The 15,939-nt window shown below is 41.2% G+C and overlaps 1 protein-coding gene across 10 annotated transcripts in view; it reads left to right on the forward strand.

Annotated features, from left to right (window-relative positions):
* LOC136883477 (peroxynitrite isomerase THAP4) overlaps window positions 1-15,939 on the forward strand; it is a 162,256-nt gene that overhangs the window by 36,817 nt on the left and 109,500 nt on the right. For 5 of the 10 annotated variants that reach the window (XM_068229723.1, XM_067155802.2, XM_068229728.1 and 2 more), the window contains exon 1: window positions 428-861. The exons of 3 other annotated variants lie outside the window; for them this stretch is intronic. In XM_068229723.1, the coding sequence (XP_068085824.1) occupies window positions 436-861 (426 nt within the window). In that variant the 5' untranslated portion in view covers window positions 428-435. Of the gene's footprint in view, window positions 1-427; window positions 862-14,601; window positions 14,798-15,939 lie in introns of those variants that run through there. 2 more of the 10 variants (XM_068229731.1, XM_068229729.1) reach the window with 1 other exon arrangement.

Consider the following 15,939-nt stretch of genomic DNA (forward strand, 5'->3'; position numbering starts at 1 on the left):
CGTACCTATACTTTAGTCTACCACTGTATATACTTAATCCACTTCTTTTTTAACGTTGTGTTGTTTTTTTCCTTTAGGAAACTAAAGTAGTTGTATGAGAGGCATTGGCGTAGTTTGGCACACAGCATGATCGAAGAAACCCCACTCTCACATTAACTGAGTATAATTACAGATCCTAAATGTCCACCGATTCGTATAAATACACTCGTGCACGTATATTTTACCAGTAAACTAATGCAGGGTGAGCAGAATAAAGTGGAACCGCTCCATCCTGTGCGCGGGAATTCCTGAGTGAGTGAGTCGGCCGGTGACGAAATACAGTGCCGGATGTACTCAAGGCCTCACTACCGCGCCAGGTTTCAGTCTTTGCTGAACGTTTGCAAACGTGACCCGTGTTTCGTTGGTGACATTAGTGCAGTGTGTGAATTCAGTGCAATGGCTCAAGTCGGGTATCGGTATTCTGTTTCTCAACGAGTATTCATTTACGATTCATACGTCCGTACAAAAAGCGCGAGGACCGTAAGGAGATTATTTCAAGAGAAGTTTCCTGATGTTCAAGTTCCAGGTCGGACTTCTATTCATAGATTAGTAAATAAATTACGTACGACGGGAAGTCTTCTTGATAAGAAACGTAATAAACCACGTACAGTACTCACACAAGAAACTGTAAGTAATATTGGTAACGCTCTGGAAAGGTCTCCTACAAAATCACTTCGACGACTTGCTCAGGAAATGGAAATTTCCTATGGCTCAGTTCGAACGGGTACGAAGTTACTGAAGAGTAATGGACAATTTCCTAAGCAAGTGCCTGAAGTGCTTGGACAACGAAGGGAGGCAGTTTCAACATCTGGCGTGATATATGTGAGTACTTTTATTTTTTGTGTTGTTTGTTAGAAATAGCTTACGTAACAATGTATTTATTGCGGACTTCTTGTCACGCACTCACCTCGTGTGCAGTCTGCGGGACTGGTTCCGCTTTATGTTGCTCACTCTTTATCGTCAACTTTCACCGACTGTATGCTGAAACAAGGAATCTACGTTTCGAACATGCTCACGGCCACTTGAATCTCCATCTTGCAGCAATCCAGAACAACATTAATGTCTGTATACAAGACAATTAATTTGAGATGGTATTGCTGTATATTGTGTATCTTAGCCAGAACTGTATCTGTGGAGTTGGCCATGCCGACACACGCTTACGGGCGATGTTGGTACAGTGTGCACATAGACTAGGAAGTGTTACGGAAAATCTCAGTTGTCATAAGGGATTCATTGAATTACGATGGATTTCGGTTCTTCTCATTAGATATGATCGACAAAAAGTCAAGCAAAGGTGATTGTGGGTGCAGACTACTTTACATCTCCAATATGATCTGTTGCTTGGCAGTACGACAATAGTGTATACGTAGCCTAACCTAAGGAGTTATTAGTTAGTGTAACACTTCTTGTTTAGCTGTCAGAAACAGCTTAACCGTAGTTAATTTGTTCATAACTTAAAAATGAAAATTAGTGTTTAAAAGCAAGATCTTTGTAAATGACTGCATTGCCAATTGCGATAATATTAGTTTACGTTTACCTACTTCATTTTTTCCACGTTTTTTTCTTCTTCATATATGTCTTGCCCGAAACAATCACTTCACAAATTTCTTCCCACAAATTGATCTTTTAGATTTTTGTGACTACTGTAACAATGCTAACCGAGCGGGTTGCTTTTCGACCTCAATACTGAAGGTTTTGTATTAATATTTGTAGGCATTTTGACATGCACACTTCACGAAATGTAAAATTAAAATGGTTAGGAAGAGTCCTGGGTGACAGTCTCTCAGCCCGTGTGAACGAACATATAGAACCCAGTTTGTTTCATACGTATCGACAATCATGTCGCCGCAAAAATGGAAGCATTGCATCTTTTCTACTGGTGCTACAGAATAGTCGTTCATCTCACTCTATGGTTCATCCAAACAATGCCAACTCAAATATGTTTCATTTTCATTGGCAGGACTGTCAAATGACAAAAGTCTCCCGTCTGAACGTACCCTTTTGCTAAAAACAAACCAGTAGTGATAAATTAACATTCACACACATCTAAATTGTTCGGTTCTATGGCTTAATGGTTTGCATGCTGGCCTTTGTTCACAGGAGTCCCGGGTTCGATTTCCGGCAGGGTCGCGAATTATAACCATAATTGGTTGATTCCGATGGCACGGGGGCTGGATGTATTGTATGTGTGGTCTTCATCATCATTCCATCCTCATCACGATGCGCAGGTCGCCTACGAGCGTCAAATCGAAAGACCTGCATCTGGCGAGCTGAACTTGTCCGCGGACACCCTAGGCACTAAAAGAAAGCTATATGCCATTTAATTGACATCTAAATTAATAATTCTAACTCCTTATGCTATAAACAAACCAATAGTGATAATTAATACATATTTTGTTACTTGTCCTCGGAATCCAAGCCATTTTCGTGATTTTTTTAAAAAAGTGCTGCTTTTTACCTAGCCTACTTGGTGGATTTTAACTTGTGATACACCATCGGGAAAGTGCGATCTTCTACGTTTATACCCCACGTACAGCAATCAAATATTGTGAATAGTGAACGTGTGTCCTATAAACTGATCAAATAAACATTAATTTGAACTGTATAAAACCTGACCGCTCGCGCGTAGCTGAGCCAAGGCCGGCCTGCTGGCTTCCCCCACACCGCGGCGCACCTGTCTGGCTGGCTCACTTCCTGTCCCTCACTTCCCACGCTGTAACTAGTCAGTCGCCTGCGTTCGTTTGCGAAGATGGGAAGACAGTTACATTTAGAGGAACGTATTTTTGTTTGTAAATGTTATTATAAATACGAATCGGCTCGTCGCGTTCGTGCGGAGTTTATAAGGAGATTCCCTGGACAATTTCCTCCTTCCAGAACTTCAATTCACGATCTTGTAAATAAGTTTGAGACTACTGGTTCAGTGCTAAACCAGAAACACACGCGAAGACGTACAGTATTAACAGAAGAAAAATTAGACGAAATTGGTGCAAAACTTCAAAGTTCGCCACGAAAATCACTACCGCAGTTAGCACAACAAGTGGGAGTTTCAGTGACATCTGCACATACTGCAACAAGATTATTAAAACTCAAGCTGGGGAAGGCCGACGTTTCCAGCATTATCTACAAGGTGCCGGTAAGGGTTCAGTTTAGTCTCTTGTACTGGATATGCAGATTTATAGATTTAAGGAGCGAAGACAAAGTACGGGCCGGATTTGGCTCAGTGGGCGGCGGGTGTGGGGAAAGCCGGCCGAAACATTCACCTTCACCAGCTTGGCCTAACCGCTGCGAGCGGTTAGGTTTTATACAGAAAACCCTGTATTTTTATGTCTATCATTGTCAAATACAGATTATGAAAGTGAACTATACATAAACTATTTTATGCTTCCCATTAACTAATAATTCACCAGCTACCATATTGTTCTTTTGTGTGGTAAATCATATCCCTTATCATTTTTATGTCCGTCTCCGTGGCTAAATGGTTAGCATGCTGGCCTCTGCTCACAGAGGTCCCGGGTTCGATTCCCGGTCGGATAGGGGATTTTAACTTTCATTAGTTGATTCCTATGGTTCGGGGGCCGTATTCATCATTAGAAATCATCCTAGGTACCGGTAGGGCCTCATCTTCACAGACGTGGAGGTCGCCTATACGGCGTCAACTCGAAAGAACTGCAGGAGGCCACACACCATTTTTATTTTGTCATTTTCTTAACAGAGCTTAGGCCTAAACTGTGATTAGTTGTATTCAAAACTTTATTTATACTGTATCACCTGCATTTAACTGTTTTATCTATTTAGTCTTCTCTTAGCATTTTTCGCGCGAACAATCGGTGATAATTCATTATATTCTGCACCGCATTCTTGATTAGTGAAAAATATAACTTAATGTATTACAGTATAATAATGGCATGTAGCATCTGAAGAGGCCTGGGAGACTGATTACCTCGGATCGAGCACGGGTATTTCAGTCGCCTTGGCAAAGAATACTGCAATGTATTTGAAACGTCGGCAAACTACATAATGTACAGAAAACAACAACTCGGTTCAACCCGGAAAAAGAACTCTATAGTTCTACACACCGTGGAAGCTTCACTTCTAAGAAACATTCTCTCATGAACTTGTAACTATAACCAAGCCCGTCAAAATTGGGGATGGGATTTTAAATTGATCTTATTCTCCAGCCTGTACAAACTGTGGGTGTGGATAATTTTGAAAGAACAGAAGCCCATAGAATCTGTGGGCATGAACGTTAGTGTGTTTGAACAAAGTCTGATCCTTTAACTGCACACACACACGCATACACACACACACACACACCAGTATATAGACAACTAAATGAGGTCTAACCAAAAACATGTCCCGTTGTCTCTCCTCTGGCGCAGTGTTAGAGTGTCTCGGTTGACAACAGAAAGTTTGTTTTGAGCAGCCAAGTTGGGTTCTAAAGAGATATTAAAATAGACACTATCAAAATTTAAAATCTGTTGAAACAATATAAAATTTAAATTATCTCTTGTGAGATTTGTGCTGGACAAAGCAGAGGGAGGACAGATTTTTCTCCGGGTACTCTGGTTTGCTCTGTCATCTTTCATTCCAGCAACTCTCTCCACTATCATTTCATTTCTTCTGTCAGTTATTATTCATTGCCCCAGAGGAGTGCGACAGTTTCTATCCTCGCCTCTAGATGAGAGCGTCATTAATTCCATTCCCGACCCAGTTGAAACTGTTAACAGGCCATGGATTTTTAATTTTTTTATTGACTAGGCTAAATAGGGGTTTTACTATATAAGGTAGCATCAGTTTACTACTGGTCTTCATTCCGTGAAGATAGAATGAAACTATGGTAACAACCTGCTCTCGAACTACATAACAATTTACTATATTTTTCACGGTTTCCTGGTATAATTTTGAGCCTCATTTCAGTCAGGATGTTTCTAAATTGAGAGAATGTCCTGTCAGCCTCATAGGATGTGATCAGGCAATACTTAAATGAGGCCATTTCCATTCTAATTATATGGCTGAAGAAATTCTATAGAAGACCACATTTATTTGTTTTACGTCTTCCCAAACTGGGTGAGTTGGCCGTGCGGTTAAGGGCACGCAGCTGTGAGCTTGCATCCGGGAGATAGTATGTTCGAACCCCACTGTCGGCGGCCATCAAGATGGTTTTCCATGGTTTCCCATTTTCAGGCCAGACAAATGCTGGGGCTGTACCTTAATTAAGTCCAAGGCCACTTCCTTCCTAGTCCTTTCCTATCCCATTTTCGCCATAAAAACCTATCTGTGTTCGTGCGACATAAAACGAATTCACAACTAAGTATTTTTTATTTTCCACCTTGTTGATACATTAGTTGCTTAAGGCAACTTATTGGTTAAAAGTGGTACATGTTTCATATATTATTAACATCAGCCACATAACACTGTTTAGATGAAAAATTCATATAGTGACAAAGTATCAATGCTTTGAGAGAAAGTGTCCTTAAAAATATCATAAGCATTGATACTTTGTCAGTATATGAATTTTTCATCTAAACAGTGTTATGTGGCTGAAGATGTTAATAATATACGAAACATGTACCATTTTTAACCAGTAAGTTGCCTTAAGCAACTAATGTATCGACAAGGTGGAAAATACTTAGCTGTGAATCTGGTAAAGTGCAATATGGACCATGAAGTTGATTTTATGTAATAAAGTAAATTGTCAACAAACAAAAATCTTCCCAACCAGGGATTCTTTTACAGAATCTCCCTGAAGTTAGACCTGAAGTCTTTGGCCATTCCTTCAGGAATTTCATCCGAGGTTCCTGTATTGCTATTACTGAAGGCAATGGAGATGGTGCACAACTCTCTGGCCTCCACGATAATATGATACAGCAGATGGCAGTGTACTAAAATCTCACCCCTCTGTGTAAAACACAATCCTCTTCCATCACCGCCAAAGAAGAAAAGACAACTAATTGTGGCATAATGGTTTCTATGTTTATCGCAGGAAGTTGCAGTATGTTTAGCCACACTGCACACTGATTGTTTGTAGCAGAACACAGAGTGCTGCATTGTTTGGTACTGGGCGAGTTGGCCGTGCGGTTAGGGGTGCGCGACTCTGAGCTTGCAACCGGGAGATAGTGGGTTCGAGCCCCACTGTCGGCAGCCCTGAAGATGGTTTTCCATGGTTTACCATTTTCACAACAGGCAAATGCTGTTGGGGCTGTACCTTTATTAAGGCCACGGCCGATTCTTTCCTACTCCTAGGCCTTTCCTATCCCCTGTTGTTTATAAGTTAACTACTTACCTTGACACTGTATGCTGGGAAACTTAGGATTGACACATACAATAGCTCAAATGTACCAAGACATACATACCAACATTTATGATCAGTTCCATTTAATTTAAGTTTTAATCATTATATGTGATGTTTTTGTAAAATATATCTTTTATGCATGTCAACTGAAGATGACCCCCTAGGGGTCAAAACCGGTCTTGACCATATTTACTAGCTGAATGTGAATAAATTTTGTATTGATAAGGTGGTGACTTATATTTATATTGTTTTTTGTAAAACTTTCCTATCCCATCGTCGCCATAAGACCTGTCTGTGTCGGTGCGATGTAATGTAACTTATAAGGGAGAGGGTGAAACCCAACTGGCACATTGCCTATTCCTGTCAAATAACACCACGGGGTCTGTTACAGTGAAGCCTTCACAGCTGTGATCTTGCATCCGGGAGATAGTGGGTTCGAACGCCACTGTCGGCAGCCCTGAAAATGGTTTTTCACGATTCTCACACCAGGCAAATGCTGGGGCTGTATCTTAATTAAGGTCATGGCCGATTCCTTCCCATTCCTAGGCCTTTCCTCGCCCATTGTCGCCATAAGACCTATCTGTGTCGGTGCAACGTAAAGCCACTAGCAAAAATTAACCCCTTACTGTTGAGTATCTGCTGAGTAAGACTTCAAAAAATTTGTGACCGAATCGTGATTAAAACCACAACTCTGGCACATTTTGAAATTTTAGATGGAGAAACTCTAGAAGGGGAGTGGTTATAGCAATGACTTTAGGGAATAACTGCTACAAGGTCTCTAGTAATAAAGCCCGGTACAGCCCAAGCGTTATGATCCTTAACTATAGGTCCTTTCTACTCTGATGGCAGGCGGGCGGCCTACATGCTGTCAGGGGAAGCGGGGAGCATGGGGCCGACCAATCCAGCACGACGCGAGAGGCCGTTAAGGGAGAGAGACAGAGGCCACTACTACAACATTGCCAGGAGCACCCGCGCGCTTTAAAGTTGTGTTGAAATCCACATAACAATAAAATACAGAGCTTCGTATGTTATAGTTCGATTATGGCCCGTGGATGAGTTTTATTATTTTTTATTTATTTCTATTATTTTCTTATATCTTTGATGTAGTATGATAAAAGTTAATTCATAATGCATATAACAAGTGCATTGACAACAGACCGAACAATTCGTTCAAAAGTACAGAGTTACACAACACATTTTCTTACTTTATCTTACCTTATTCCAGCTGAAGGATCTGTGTTACAGCACCCCAACACTCGCCATCGTCACCAGAGCTGTCACCGGAAATATCCTCATCACTCGACTCCTCACTGTGGCTGTCTCGCAGATTTATGATGATATCGTCCATGACTGTGTCCAATACCACGTCCGTTTTGTAATCGTCCTCTTGAAATTTTTCAGCATGTGACACACACAAGCATTCCTCTCCTGTTCGGTTTCTTTATCCAGCTCCTCTTCCATTAAAGATTGGACGTCAGTTAGTTTGAACGTTTTGTTCCTTTTCCCCACAGCAGTTTTAATGTTTCCCCAAACCAGCTCTATGGGGTTATATTGGCTTTGATAGGGTGGCAGGCGAACAACAGTATGACCCTTTCTGTCAGCAAATGTATCAATTTCATACATTTTTGCCTTTGGCTTGAATTGTTTCACAAGAGACAACAGTTCAAGTCTGGTGTGATTGCTGTCATGAGGAATATTCCTAGCAGATAACCACGATATAATATCAGCTTTTCGTGTGTTTGTTGTAGGAATTCGTTTTAGCTGTACTGAATGGTAGCTGGCATTGTCCATTACAATCACTGCGTCTTTGATGTTCCTTTCGTCAAGAACGTCTAAAAACTTCAAAAACCACAGCGTTCATATTAGTGTGGTCGATTTCACCTTTGGCATGAAAACCAATTTACATTCCTGTAGAAAACCAGTGCGACTGGAACCTACGTGACAAACAATAATTCGTCCACCTTTCCCCACAGGAACTTTTAAACCTCCTGTACCCTCTTTATCTTGCCAGATTTTCGTTGGAGCGTAATTCTGATGAATGTAAGTCTCATCTAAATTAAATATATGGGGCAATGGGTCCTTATTCCTCAGGAGATGCATTTTTCTCAAAAACGTTACTTTGGCTGTTACTATATCAGCTCTCTCCATTAAAAATCTTCTCCTGTCGTTGCTTTTTTTTATACTCGAACCCCATAGACTTTAGTATCCTCCACAATGAAGTAACTCCCCATTTGAATTGTATATCTCTTTCTAAATCACCACGTAATTTGTTCAGTGTCGGGTATTCACCCTTTATGTAATAACTGAGGAGAATTCTTCTAATTACATCTTTATGGAATCCGTTGATTGCCTTTGTTATACAGTTCCTTTTGATTTGTTTGCGCGGTGATTGAAATGAGATGGAACCAGATGACTGGATACTGTCTTTACCTTCCTTTACTATACGCTGAACGGTTCGTGTACTAACTTGACAAGCTTCCGACACTCTCTGCTGCACTTTATACACACTCACTAATGGGCCATTATTTTCTGCTTCCTTTTGAAAATATTCATGAACATTGCTGATCAGTTTTCTACCCTGGCTCCTTATCTCCTTCCTCTTCGCCATTGTAAGATATATAGTGCAATTATTATATTTAAAAAAACACAGAGCAACACAAATAGAAACAATAGAAAAAACTAATGTCACATCACATGCCACGAAAACGTTAATCGAAGAATGCAGTAAAGGACGTGGCAAGAATTACTCATTAAAAAAACCTCGTCAAACAAGCTCTTTGTAATACCCAACGCACACTGTAAGACTACTCTGCAACACAGCAGTTAGTGGAGCGAAGTGAGCGTGGCAAACTCTCCGGGCGACTGAATAGTTCTCAGCGCCACCGCTAGGAAATCTTTTGTCTGATTGGGCAGTGACATACTGCCTGCACCCCACTTCCCCTGACAGCATGTAGACTGCCCGCCATCAGAGTATAAAAGACCTATAGTATGCATGCTCTAGGCTTTTGCTCCACCACTCCACTGAATAGAGTGAAGCCTGCACATTTTAGTCCCATGATAAGCCCCTGTCTAAGCCAGGGTTCTTGTATCAGGGCGACCAAAAACCTGCCTTTCTGGATACTTATAAGAAGTAGAGGCCCCTATACAATGTTGTATCTTTGCTTGTATGAAAGTAATCATTCCTTACTTACATGCAATACTTTACCTTATGCGGTCTCCGATACGTGCAGCTCCGTCTCCCGCGATGAATCCTGAGGCTTGGCTGGCCCTGGCTCCTGTCCAGGCTCCCGCTCTTCGCCCCTGGTGGTCTCAGTGTTGTCTGTGGTGGGGTGGGTTCTCTGCTTGTCGCGTTTGCCCTCCACTAGGATGAAGGTAGCAACATGCACCCCGCAGAAGATCTTCCCCATCACTTTTTCCACATCTCTGGAGTCCATGCTGACCACAAGTCGGACACCTCTCCTCTCCTCCTTGCGGTCGTAGACTCTCCAGCTATTGGGATTTAAGCCATGGTTCTGGCGTGCCATTCTTCCCAAAAGGACGTTGTTGTCCTTTGGTTGCCCTGGTATCCAGACCATGACTCTCTTATAGGAAAGGTGTTTATCCATGCCTACAATTGTGAGCCTGGTTCCTTCCCACGGTTGCATGTCTGTAACAAGTCTAGAAAGCCATGCTACAGTCTCGTTCTCTGCGATAATGATGGCCGCACCTCTCAAGAGATAGCAATCCAGAAACTTAGGCTTAATGGGCCCCTGCTCCGGAAGCTCATCTATCAGATTGGTGATAGCCTCCTCCACAGACTCCACCTGTTTCTCAGTTAGCTGCTGGTCAGGATACCCTACAGGCACTATGGCCATCCTGATCCCAGCTTTAGCTATCCTGGCATACTCCACCTTGGGTTTTTTGTGGGTCTGCCGATCTTCTTCTGGGGTTGCCCCTGACAGAAGTCGTTTCCCCACTGGCGTCTTGGTGGGTGGAGTCCTCTGTGCCCTAGAAGCATAGCCCTTTTCAGTTTCCCGCCTCTTGTGCCCATTGGATCCCCCCCACAGTCGTCGCTGTCGTGGCAGTAGAAGGCCTCTCAGCTCCAGGAGTTAAGCCCTCTTTGGCCTGCTCCCGGGCCTGTAAAGCCTTCTTATACCTCCTCTTAGCGCTGGAGCACTGTTTCTTCTTCTTCCTCTGGACCAGAAGATTGTCCACCTCTAGAGTGAGCTCTCTTACTGTCGAGGTTGTACTATCCGAGGGTATCTCCGATGAGTCCCCATCGGTTATTGTTGAACTGGTGTTTCGGAGGCCCCAGAGGAGCTCTCTGATTCTTGGGTGGCTACAGTACTCATGTAAGTCCCACGAGTAGCTAGGGAAATATAATGTCCGCCCAGGCAGAGCCCCGCATACCCGGGTAAGGCTACTTACTTCAAGAGGTGTCAAGTTTCTCGAAGGCTCTGTTCAAGACACATCTCCCATGTGCCATGCACCCCATCGGTACGGGTCACGTTACACCTTAGGGTTGGGTGGTGCTTTAGCTTCCTCCTCCTTGTATACCGAATGGTTACCCAATAGGGCTCCATTCGGCATCGCAAGAAAGGAGCTACTAGTCCCCCTCACCATGCAGAGGATCTTCAATTGAAGAGGGTAACTGAGGTTATCCCCCTACAATTGTAGAAGCACACACGAGGGGGTGACAGGATGTGACGAGATTGTTCCACAGTTACTGTTAAAAACTCTGGACGTAATCCTACCAACTCTAACCCACATCATGAATACCTCACTGATACCCAGCATATTCCCTTCCCTTCCCTTTTGAAATGTTCAGTTGTTCGCCCACTCCCAAGGACCAACAATCCCGTGGAACCCACAGACTTTCAATCCATTTGCATTTTACCATTTCTATCCAAAATTTGCACTACTTAAAGTTACAAACGACATAGGAGTATCTATGGATAAGGGAGAAGTTACTGTTTTAACTCTTCTAGACCTTAGTGAGGCCTTCGACTGCATTGACATGGACATAGTAAGGGCAAAATTACGAGCTCTTAATTTCTCACAAAGCACAGTACCCTGGATGCATTCCTATCTCTCTGAACGTCAGCAATGTGTATCAACAGGTGAAAATTCCTCTTCACGGCGATCTGTAGAGACTGGAATACAACAGGGGTCAGTGCTATCACCAATCCTATTTTCAATCTTCATTTCAGGACTAACACAAGTAATGAAACATTGTCAATATCATGTGTACGCAGAGGACTTACATATATATATATACACATGCACGCCTTCGTGACTTACCATCTGCAATAAATAATATGAATGATGACCTATAAAGAATATGTAAGTGGACCGATGACCATGCACTAAAAATCAATGCCCAAGAATCGCATTGTATTCTTTTAGCTACCCAAAAAACCCACACACGCCTTACAAATGTTCATACCCACTCAGTAACATTAAGAGGCACTCAGTTACAATTCAAAGACATAGTTAAAAACTTAGGGATGGTAATGGATAAAATCCTTAGCTGGAACGATCATGTAATAGGTATATGTCAGCGAGTGTTTTATTTCTTACATTCCCTTAAGAAACTCAGAGATTCACTCCCGCAAAATGTAAGAAAACTGCTTATCCAAAGTATGGTAATGCCAATATTAGACTACTGTGACATAGTATACATTAACCTGAAGCCTCACTTTCCATCAAGCTCCAAAAGGCACATAACGTATGTGTTTGATTTATTTCAGATATACCAAGGTTTAACCATAGTTCTCCCACATTTGATAGACTTAATAGAGCGACGAAATTTACACACTGTTACCCTGTTACATCGTATACTGAACCTTAACATTCCTGAATACCTTGCTATACAATTCCATTACCTAGTATCACCTTCTAGTATTCCTACCAGATAATCATCCATCTCAGTACTAAGCATTCCCATTCACCGCTCAACTGGCTACAGTATATCATTTGTAGTCGCTGCCAGCCGAATTTGGAATTCCCTACCTGCTGAAATTAGGAGCGTGTCAAACCTCCTCCGCTTTAACAAACTCTGTCATACCTGTTTAATAACTAATAATAATTATTCATAACATAGTAGGATTAGATCATAGCTAAGTTATTAGGTTAATTAAAACATTTAATTGATACCTTAAGATATTAAATTGTAGATAATTTATTTAGTGTATATTTAACTAATGTAGGTGTATGTATGGTTGGACAGAATAACAGGCTTCATAGCCTGAGTCTCGCCATATAAAACAAGACAATAAATAAATAAAAATTTCATCAGCATCAAGAGCCCCTTCTTGTTTCGGAACCATATTATGTATTTCTTTACCTTGGTACAATTTTTGGATATGTTCCTGCCATCTTTCTTCCTTGTATTCTTTCCCTAGAAGTGGTTGTACATCTGAACTCTTCATCCTAGCACCATACAACCTTCAACATACTTGCACTTTTCTTTCAGCCATTCTTTCTTAGCTGCCCTGCACTTTCTATCTACTTTATCACCTGTGTTCTTTTCTGCCCTCTGCATTTTTTGCATTCTTGTGCATTCGTTCGTCAGTTTAGTCTAGTATCTCCTGAGTTATCCACTGATTTGTAGTTGATCTTTTCTTTCTTCCTAACCTTTGTTCAGCAGCCCTACTGAACTCATTGTTCATGACTGTCCATTCTTCCTCTGTTGTGTTTTCTTCACATTTAATCCTTGTGCAACATGTTCCTTGAATCAATCCCTTACACTCTTTTGTTCTACTTGTCTAGATCCTATTTTCTTGCATTTCTTCCTTACATGTCTTCAACTTCAGATGGCATTTCACGACCAACAAATTGTGGTTAGAGTCCATGTCTGCTCCTGGCAAAGTCTTGCAATCCATCACCTGGTTTCTGAATCTCTGCCTAATCACATTGAAGTCTATTTAATACCTTCCAGTGCCTATAGGTCATGTCCACTTATACAGCCATCATTTGTGGTTTTTGAACGAAATGTTAGAAGGGACTACCGGTAAATTGTGATCAGTGTAGAATTCAACCAACTGACTTCCTCTTTCATTCCTTTGTCCCAATCTGAATTTTACTCCATTACCCTCTCTTCCTTGACCTACCACTGCATTCCAGTTTCCCATCACAATTCGATTCTCGTCACCTTTTATATATTGTATTAAATCTTCTATCTCTTCATATATTCTTTTCATTTCTTCATCATCCACTGAATCAGTAGGCACATAGTCCTGCAGTATTGTGGTGGGCATTGGCTTGATGTTTATCTTAACAGCAATAATCCTTTCACAATGCTGGTTGTGGTAGCTTATCTGCTGCACTACCCTATTTTCTTATTCATTATTATTATTTTATACCAACTCCTGCATTTCCCCTGTTTAATTTTGTGTTGATAATTCCATTGTCATCTCACCAAAAATCCTGCTCTTTCTGCCAACGTTCTTCACTTATACCAACCACATCTAACTTTAGTCTGTCCATTTTGCTTCTCTAACCTACCACAACAATTCAAAGTTCTAACATTTCACACTCCATCTTGCAGGATGTCAGTATCCATCTTCTCTTGTAGTCCCCACCAAATATCCAAATGGGGAGCTATTTTACCTTCGGAATATTTTACCCCCGGAGGAAGCCATCATCAGTATATCTTTCATACAGAAAGAGCTGCATGTCCTCAGGAGTAGGTTACGGCTGTAGTTTCCCCTTGCTTTCAGCTGAGCCATGTTAATATTATTACAGGGCCATATCAGTCAGTCATCCAGACTGCTGCCCTTAGTCTGGTCAGATACCCATCTGATATGGCAGCACCTACAGCTCTACTACCTGCTTCATTGGGACATGTAAGCCTCCCTGAAAGTGGTTGAGCAGGAGAAATGTTATTTATCATATTAATCTAAAAATAAGTTAAGTTGGACTTGTGCACTTTTATGTGAATGATGCCACATATAGGTTTTTTAAAAAATTAGCCTATAACCAGTGGTAAGCTTAAAAGACCAAAAGTAACTATCCTACCCTCTATTTAACAAATAGACGTTTTTCATTTGATGACTAAAGGGATGATAATTGCTACACTGCCATACGGCCTCCTTGCCTGATTATTATAAACATTTACTATGTTTGTTTAGATTGTATTTCAGAGAAGGTTCAGTCTTGGGATAAATTGGTGAAAGTATCTACATTCATAATGCTAGGAAGTCTTAGAAGATATGTTGGGTAAATTTAGGGGATCAGTTCCCTTTAGGTTTGACTAAATTGTTATTATTCTAAGCCTTATTTCTTTTCAGGTTTCCTTTACAGAGGCCTGGTGTGCTAACAAAATGGCTTCTTGCTCTTAAAAGAGACGATTTTTTCCCAACATATGCTCATAGGTTATGTTCTGCCCACTTCGCACAAGGATGTTTTTGGAAGTCTATAGGAAAAAGAATATTGAAAGACAACGCTGTACCAACAGTGTTTGATTTTTCTATTCGTCCGAAAAAGGTACTTGTAGGTTCTTTCACTAGTAGCAAACCTTACCAATATTTTCTGTTGTGGTTTCTTCAGCAATTTTTAGTATTTTCATTGCTGCAAAGTCATTTTTACCATCATAATTATAGTATCATATCTCAAGAGATTGAAAATCCTGTACTTGTGGGTTTTAATTTGTGTATAAATTTGTTACCGAACATAACTTAATTTGAATTGCCTCTCATTGGCAAGTTGAAAATTTACTCTTTTTGTGTACTCCTGTTCATTTTTTGTCCTTTTTTAAAAATTAGTAACTACATAATCCAGAAGAGTTCAAACCCTTTAGGTTTTTTCAGTTGTGAAGTTACCATCGTTGTGTCTCAGTGTGTCATTCGGCTTACCGGTTGGGTTCCCACATTTCTCCAAGACACTGGCAACTAGTGCCCTGTTGAGACTCCAGTGCAAGCCTCTAATTGAAGCACATGCATAAACATGAAGAGCATTAATATTTTGCAATCGATGAAATTAAATGATGGTTCCTTCTTGGAACTTGGAACTTAATTTTTTATACATAAGCTAAAGGCATGCATTTATACAAAGGAAAGTACATAGATCTTCCCTAGAGTGCACTATCACTGCATTGTTCTTATCCTACACTTTTCACTTAAAAGACTTCAGACCATTCGGCCTGGTTAATTTGCGAAGCAATAACAAGCTCGTGGAGTGACGAGAAAAAATGGAGTGATAAGGTTGTTTAATGTTTCAATAACAATGTAAATTCACACAAAAATATTTGACATTCCACCTTTTATACTTAAGAAGCTATAATTACATGTAATAATACATGTTTAGGTCTCTTTGACCTTCTTCAGTTATGAATGTAATATAATGTAGACCTACAACCCCCTGTGAGTGGGGGCAGTAGAATACACCCACGGTATCCCTTGTAGTGTTGCCCACTGAATGAATGATTCGAAGCAGTGTATCGATTCATTCAAGTGTCCGAGTGAATCGATTCACAGGAACGGCGAGCTCACGGCACACGATTCAACTTACTCCCAGCGGACAGTGCTGAGTGGCGCACTCACTGACCGTTGACAGGGAGCAGAGCTTCCGCTGCAGCGAGACATTGAATCATGGCACATCGAAAGTATCGTGAACGAGCACGGCTCATT

This window comes from Anabrus simplex, chromosome 11 (assembly GCF_040414725.1).
Source record: "Anabrus simplex isolate iqAnaSimp1 chromosome 11, ASM4041472v1, whole genome shotgun sequence".
NCBI lineage: Eukaryota > Metazoa > Arthropoda > Insecta > Orthoptera > Tettigoniidae > Anabrus > Anabrus simplex.